General features: G+C 36.8%; 1 protein-coding gene across 1 annotated transcript in view; it reads left to right on the top strand.

Annotated features, from left to right (window-relative positions):
* The window catches only part of PGRMC2 (progesterone receptor membrane component 2), a 17,686-nt gene extending 12,845 nt beyond the window's left edge, over positions 1–4,841 (top strand). The window contains exons 2-3 of the mRNA XM_029941088.1: positions 1,440–1,595; positions 2,665–4,841. Coding sequence (XP_029796948.1) covers positions 1,440–1,595; positions 2,665–2,762 — 254 coding nt within the window. The 3' untranslated portion in view covers positions 2,763–4,841. The remainder of the gene's footprint in view (positions 1–1,439; positions 1,596–2,664) is intronic.
* Positions 4,842–8,726: the final 3,885 nt, after the last annotated feature.

Below are 8,726 nucleotides of genomic sequence, written 5' to 3' on the forward strand. Positions count from 1 at the left end.
GTTACATGAAGTAAAATTTTTTCTTCCATTCCCCAGAAAAGGTTGCTACTGTTAAATGTTCGGTCTGTATTCTTCCTGGTGTTTTTCACACATATACAAACATATGCAGAATGTGCATACATGTGTATTTTTTTTTAGTTCAAAGCAAATCATACTATATACAGACACAGATACACACACACACACATACTCTTCTGAATTGCTATTTTTAGTACTCTATCGTGGACTTCTGTGTGTATCTCTGTACATATAGAAATATCTCATTCTTTTTGATAATTATGTACTATTATTCCATTAAGTACTATATTTAACCAGTTTCTTGATATGGAAAATTAAGTTGTTTCAGTTTTATTTATTATGTTTTAAATAACTAAAGTGTCTTTTTATCATAATTTGGGTGGAGATTTTGCTTACTGTAAGTGAATCTGTTTAAAGTAAAAGATCAAAATCTAGAGTTATTCTTTATTTGGAATTGCAGCTAATATTTTGGAAGAAATTTACTTATGTTTCCACTTTATGCCAGGCGCTGTGCTAGCCATTGAAGATACTGGATGAGTAAGACAATTGCTGCTCTCAAGCACTGACTTCGGAAATGGCTCGCCCCTGTCAGCACAAAAAGCATGCCATTCCTCCCTAGGGAGGGTGGTTCTTAATTCCTTGAATAAAATGCTAAACATTTTGTATCAATCAGAAGAACTGTTCCTGATAGCGGTATCTCCTGTTTCCCAAGAGCTGTGACAAATGACAGCCATTGTTTAATGACTTTTCATAGTTTATATAGGTAATTGTGAGTACTTCTGGTAGTCTGCTGATACTTATTTTGAAAATGGGCCATATTTCTGGTAAAACCATTCAGCAAAGATCTGTTGAACATCTACATGTTGCACACTGAGCTAGTCACTGAAGGTACAAAGATGACAGTCTCTGTTCTCATATAACCTACTTTGGATTAGAGGAAGTACATGTTTTAGACCCATAATTCACTTGAATCTTACCAAATACTTATGTAGTGGATATTGTTTTATTTTTAGATGCCACAATTACTTAACAGCAGTCAGTAAAGCATTTATCTCCCCTCAAACGAACCGGCTTCCAAACCTAACTGCTTAAGTTTCCTCTTTTCCCTAATACCTTATAGTCATCAACTTTCAATATGTTTTCAGGTATCTGAAATTTAAGGTTTAAATTTTCAATGAAAAACCTAATTTTGTGCCTGACTTCAGCTCAGGTCGTGATGTCACAGTTAGTGAGTTTCAGCCATGCATCAGGCTCTCTACTGTCAGCTCAGAGCCTGCATCAGATCCTCCGTCTCCATCTGTCTCTGCCCCTGCCCAGCTCATGCGTTCTCTCTCTCTCTCAAAAATAAATAAACATTAAGAATAAGAATAATAAATAAAATATTGTTAAGGTAATGTCAATAATTTCTTTTTCTCCCTCAGCTGGTCCATACGGAATATTTGCTGGCAGGGATGCCTCCAGAGGACTGGCGACATTTTGCCTAGATAAAGATGCACTTAAAGATGAATATGATGACCTCTCAGACTTGAATGCTGTACAAATGGAGAGTGTTCGAGAATGGGAAATGCAGTTTAAAGGTACCTTCATTTTCTTGGGTTCTTTGGAAATATTAAATTTATGGCCAAAGAGAGTATATACTAGTTCACACTCTTTAAGAGCCTAAGGATATGTTTTCATCATGATTATTATTTAATGATAAAAATAGTAAAATTTGAAAATGATTGTTACATATTATTTAAATATCTTTTTTAAATTTTACTTGTTACAAACTGTAAGTCTAACAATTTGTGACACCTTTAGTCTATAAAGCTTTTTAATTAAGATATAGTATTTTTAAATACAGGCTTCTATTTAAAACTGAATTGACTGGATATTGATACTGTATTCTAAAATTATTTTATTGATCTTACTCTCATGGCATCAGTTATTACCTCTTATGTGACACTCCACATAGCTATTTATGTGGCCTACACATCCCCTGGAAACAGTTCTGGCTTCTTGGCACTTGAACTGGTTCAACTGTATGAAGTAGTCCTCCTCTCTCCTCCTCCTGATTTGTCAGTTAATTCACCTAACTTAGGTTCATATTCTTGATCGAGAAATGACTAAATATGTAACACCTTGGACATTTCAGTGTTCTAAATCAAGTACTGGTAATCTAAAACAAGCAACGTTAATATAGATGTAAGAAGAGAGTATGATAGAAGAAAGAATAATGAAATGGCTGGGGCCACACACTGAGTTTTCAGAGAACATAGGATAATAAGTAACAAATGACTTTGCATCTCATTTGGTTTATTTTCTTGGAGACTACTGGCATATGTCACATTTTCTCCCGAAGACTATTTTCTAGTTGGATCTACTTAGCATGATCTCTAAGTGATTCTGATGAAATGTCCTTGGTTAAGAACTGGTAATATGGAACCCTTTTCCTGGTAAAGCACAATCCCCAAGCTTTATAAATTCCCTAATCCTGTTTTCTTTTGTTTAAGCCTTACATGAATACAAAGACCAGCCAAGGTGAGCAATAGGAACAACTTAGCGTGTTTAATATAGTTTTAAAAGAGGCGGACACCTTCCCTGCTATGTAACGGAATAGTGAAACAAATTTGATCACTACTGATTTTCTTTTGATGTATTTTTCAGAAAAATATGATTATGTAGGCAGACTCCTAAAACCAGGGGAAGAGCCATCAGAATATACAGATGAAGAAGATACCAAGGATCACAATAAACAGGATTGAACTTTGTAAACAACCAAAGTCAGGGGCCTTCAGAACTGCAATTCTTACTCCCTTTCACAGAATGTCCAGCATCTTTGGGTTTGGTTCACCTGCTGCAAAAAACATTCAACAGATTGTATACAAGCTAAATGAGTCTCACTTTGAAGATTTGAATACTAGACATTATTTATGCTGCCAACCTCATTTGTGCAGTTGTTTGTAATGTCTGGTGGGGCTTCATCATCCTGAAAAGGAGGAAACAGGGACTTTTTTTTTAAAGAGCAAGAAAGTCATGAGGTTACTATTCCCTCCCTCCCTCGCTCTCTCCCATCCATCCTCCCTTCCTCCCTCCTTTTTTTTTTAATCAAAGACAACCAGACATGTATTTGTTACTTAAGTGTACAAATCTCCTCAAAAACAGCAAGAGATTCATATGTCGTGTTTTTGTTATAGCTTTGAAGGAGGAGACCTAGGCAGGAGAGGTTGGGGGTGCACATCAATTTGAGTAGTTTAGGTTACTGAAACTTATTAAAATGTGAATTCTCAAACTTTTCTTTTTGGGTTTTGTCAGGGAAAAGGTAAAAACCCTTATTTCTAAGAAATCTTTGGATATTAGGAGAAGGGATTTCAAGTGGATCTTAAGTCAAAGCTAATTCCCCAGTAGTAAGATCATTTGAAACTAGTTTTTATCCCTTCCCTTCCCCTAGATCAAATCAATATTAATTGTGCCTTATTTCACTTATATAGACTTGAATTATTTTTAGGGAAAGCCCCTATGTGAATTCAGAAGTCACTACAAGCAGCATTGAGACCGAAGTTGGAATATTCTGTTGAGTGCAGAACCTTGATGTCATTCTGTGTACATAGAATGTAAAAGTATTCAGTGTTACTGCCACATGTTAATATACACAAATTTAATTAGCATTATAATGGCCAAATGCATTCCCTCATGCTTTTTCTCTTTTAAAAAAAAATCAAAAATCAAATCAACAACTTTGTCCCCCAACAGCTACCTAATTTTAGGAGTCTGACCCTCACATCTCATTGGTGTGGGTGCATGGGGCCGTAGTATGGATGTTGTATGGGTGCGTCTGAATGTGTGTGAGAGCGCCTTGGAAAGGACTCTGCAGATACTGTAAATACCAGTACCATTTTAATAAAGCATGTACAATAAACCAAAATAAGCTTGAGTTGGACTTTATATATACAAACTGTAAGCCAGTGCATTATGATATGGTAGTCAGGATTGTGCTTTTGATTCAAGATAAGGAAAAATCTTGGAAATGAAAAGCAGGCACTGGTTAACCAAGTTGTACACATTGTACCACATTCACTGTAACTTTAGGAAGAAATTCCACTTTGTGGAACATTCTCAAGAGATCTGAGATTTTTCAGGTAAGAATTGATATATAAAAATGTACATATTTTGACTTTATATTTTGATGCTAACTGATTATACTAGAAGAAATAGCACAGGGTGATAGTTACTGAACACAAAATAATAAAGGATATTTTACTGATAAGTACAGAATTCTTCATTTGAAAAAACCCTTATGAAAAGCCCTACATATCCTGCATATGTCAGCTACTTGATTTCATCAGGACTATTTAGGTTCTTGGCCACACCCAAAATAATTTACTAAGTCTCCTGTTAAAGTCATCAAGTTAAAGAAGAGACTTATTCTGCTTTATGAGTATAATATACACAGAAGCCATCAAAGGGGAAATTTAAATTGCAATAATAAGCTAAAGTATGAAAAATACTGCATTCTACTATATTCAGTCTTGGAATGTTTTATGGAAAATCATGATCTTCAGCCAAATCTTTGCTGAACACTGGTTGTAAAGACTGAAGACTATTGGTTAACTAAGCTTTGGGTGTTTTTATGTAAAATATTTTCTAAAATTTGTTAACATGTCCTCTGTAGTAAACATAAATATATATATATGAATCATTTGAACCTAAAGTTCAGAAATCTACACTTGTGAATAGAGAAACCCTAAATATCCATGCAGAAAAGTTATGCAGTCTGTTAAGAAAACTGAGTAATTTTGTGCTTTGGACTTGAAATAAACTGTGTTCTATAGACAATTCCTCAATTTCAGCTGAGTGTTTCTCATTTTCAGGGAGTTTGTTGGATAGTTTTGGAGTAAGGGAATGGAAGCTGTGGTGGTATTTTTGCTGCTGTTTTCCCCTTAGCCTCTGTTTCCCTAACTTTGCTGATTATTAGAACCCCTTGAAGTGCTTAAAATACAAATCCTTGGTCCCCAGAACAGACCTACTGCACACTGAGCCATAATTGAAAGAGAATGGGTCTCAGAATCTGTTTTGTTTTGTTTTTAATTTTATTTTATTTTAGTAAGGGAGCACGAGCAGGGGAGAGGGACAGAGGAAATGAGAATCTCAAGTAGGCTCCATGCTCCACGCAGAGCCTGACTTGGGGCTTGACCCCATGACCCCAGGATCATGACCTGAGCCAACATCATGAGTCACGCTCATGGACAGAGCCACCCAGGCGCCCCTCAGACTCCACTTGAAAAAGTGCCATGGTAATTCTTGTGGTCAGGCACATCTGAGAAGTACCATACTAATCATTTCAAGTTATATTGTCCATCTTTGTCATCCACTTGAACTTACTCTTCAATCATTTTAGTCTTGATTTCCTGTATTTGGTTTCATATCATTCCCTAAACTTTCTCAGTTAAATATCAGGAGATTCCACATAAACATCTAATGTGACCTTTTAAAAAAATTGTTATTCAGACTTTTATCTTTTGATAGCATCTCAAAGTTGGCTGTTTCTCAAAATCTGTACTGTGTGTACTAGTCAGTTTCTCCATTAGGAAATGAACCCATTCAGACAACATAAGTTTTTTGGGTTTTTTTTTTTCATTTTTAATGTTTTTATTTCATTTTTGAGACAGACAGAGCTCGAGGTGGGGAGGGGCAGAGAAGGAGACAAAATCCAAAGCAGGTTCCAGGCTCTGAGCTGTCAGCACAGAGCCCAACACGGGGCTTGAACCCATGAACCATAATCTCATGACCTAAGGCAAAGTTAGAGGCTTAACTGACTGAGCCACCCAGGCTCCCCACAGATCAAGTTTGTAAACCTTAACTATGAGGGGTGTCTGGGTGGCTCACTTGGTTAAGTGTCCAACTTCGGGTCAGGTAATGATCTGGTTCATGAGTTGGGCTCTGTGTTGACAGCTCAGAGCCTAGAGCCTGCTTCAGATTCTGTGTCTCTCTACCCCTACCCTGCTCACACCCACTCTCTCTCTCTCAAAAATAAAACATTAAAAAAAAACCTTGACCATAATGTGAAGACTGCTTCATGTTTTCTCGACAGTAATTCTATCCGCCTTTTTCGAAACCTGCAGACAACACTACACCTACCTCTACATATAGTCTGGAAAGTTAAAGTTAATATGTTGAACTAGTACTGAAGAAAATTCCTGTCTAGAAAACTTGAATCAGACTGTACTTATCCATGTTTTGCATTTATTTCTGTTAGTAACTGGGAAGTGCAGCAAATTGCTAAAAATGTATGCCATTGACATGTTAACACAGTGTATTATTTTACAGAGTTTTTATGGATCAGAACAACCTGGTAATAATTATATAAAGCTTATAAGTTGCTTTGAGCATAATGAAAATAAATCATTGCATATTTTAGTGATGGTTCCTTTCCTCTGAGTTAACTGTAGCAAATGCTCAAAGATAGCTTTTGAGTATGTGTGTTCCACTAAGGTCAGCTCTCAATTTTCTAGATTCTAATAACAAATTATGATCTATTTGTTGTAGTAAGAAAGTTCAAATAAAGATCACCCAGTTTTTCTTTACTGTTTTTAGGCAAGACTCATCATTCCCAGGCAATGTCAGAAAAGGCTGTGTCTCCTTCCTTCCTTCCTTTCTTACTTACTTACTTACTTACACTCTTGTGGGTCAGACTTTGAGGAGACCCTGGGCTAGATTTCAGCTTCACATTTTTTCTACCACCTCTAGTGCCTGAGAGCACATTTGGGCTGCCTGTGGTTACTCCGTGCGAGAGAGCAGTTGACATGCTATGAATACTCCAGTTTATTCTTGAGATTTTTCTATCACTGTATCTGCATATGACCAAACTAAATAAACCAAATCATGAAGTTTGGTGTAGGAAGACTGGCAAGTATTTGCATATTTATTTTAAAAGCATGATCTTAAGGGCTACATAAGTATCATTTCCAAATACAAATTTTAGTGAAAAGGCAGGATATTCCATATATGGTGTGGTGCCAATATGGTTAAGGAAAATAGCCAAGTTTGGAAGATAAATCAACAATTTTAAAACTAAGTTATGCTTTTGCCTAATCATAAACATAATATATGCTCAGTGTATAGAAAAGGATTAAGAAAATAACCCAAAACTGAAGAATTAAGCAAAGTTAACATTTTCCTATATCCAGTTCCTTTCTATATATAGGATCATCGTCTATTCTTCATGTCTTCTGACCAGAGACGGTCATCCAGTCATGCTGGACACCTCTACCTGGAACTCCAAACGGAATGCATCATTTCTCCCACCCTAAACTCTCTTACTCAAGTTCTCTGTCAGAGAACCTCTGCTATACTTCCTGACTTATCTTCCAGCGTCCTTTGTTCTCATCAAATCCATAATCCCTGTTGGCAATTTAAAATGTAAATTTGACCTCACTTAGGCCTTTAGTGGCTCCCTATTCTCTAAAGAATTAAGGCTTATGTCCTCTTCATCAATTCTTACAGCACTGTTACATAAAACAAGTTGTATCTTCCAGAATATGCCCCTAGCTACTTACCCACTCCATTCTTCAGTCTGAATTATACTGTCTTCCATACCTTCCAAAATTAACTGCCCTCCTGGATACTTTGTTCCATCTTAGAGACTCAGGCTCAGACTCAACTCAGTGCCCCCAGAGTGAATTGGGGAGCACCCCATTTCATGACTCCATAATATCACAGGTACATTTGTATCACTGATTTACCATTGTTTTGCCATCATCTGTCTCCCCTAATAAACCAGAAACCAGAACATACTATTTTAGGCCCAATTTCCCCCAAACTTATTAGTACAGTGCTGGATACGTAGTATTTGTTCAAAATATTTTTCATTAAATTTGTAAAACAAGAGGGTAGACCAATACCAGAAGTTTTAAAATGGGAGCTCCAAATTTTAAAGACCTGGAAGAGGGAAGTGCATCAGATCAGTGCCTCTTCTTGGTTCTGCTTACTGGGCTTGCAAGTAAGAATTTGAAGCCTTTGTGCTATAGAAAAAAATACTGGGAATCCACTGAACTAGATGATTTCTAGTCCTCTTTCAGTTTATTATTTATACAATTCAAGGGCAGAAGTATGCGATCTTAAATCTAGCAATACGTACTCTAGGCCTGTAAAATACAGATTTGTTTATCTTCATGGCACAAGTGGATGAGGGTGGAAGTCCCACAGTCTGACCCTGAGTGCCGAGCTGGTCAACACTGTTCTGCAGCAGCCATAGCTTACGGGCTTCATCACAGGGGTGACCAAAGCAAAAGGCAGAGAAAAGGAGAGGACTTACATTTTTTTACCTTGTAACTAAAAATGAACGCTTTTGCAATCCCACCCAGGCCGTCCTTTGCTCCCCCCACTACGGACCCCCAGACCCTCACCTCTGTTCCCACCACTCCCATTACAGAGGTGCTTGTTGCAGTTGCTCGTCTATTCCAGTGATAATTTAGAAAAATGAAAGTTACAGTGATCTTGCCAAAGACAAATTGGAATGTAATAAAAATATAATGAAAACAGTACAACCTGCTGCACTTGCCTAGGAAGAAATGCTTTATTTTTAGAGAAAGACTTTTTCTCTTAAAACCTTTGCTAACAGTGAGAATGGAGACAAATGCAAGATAAGATAGGAATAAATCACCTTTCTTATATAAGAAATGCAGGAGCAAGGATTTTAATTCCTTCTCTATTTCAGCTGTGTCTGTAGT

The sequence above is a fragment of the Suricata suricatta genome, chromosome 1 (assembly GCF_006229205.1).
Source record: "Suricata suricatta isolate VVHF042 chromosome 1, meerkat_22Aug2017_6uvM2_HiC, whole genome shotgun sequence".
NCBI lineage: Eukaryota > Metazoa > Chordata > Mammalia > Carnivora > Herpestidae > Suricata > Suricata suricatta.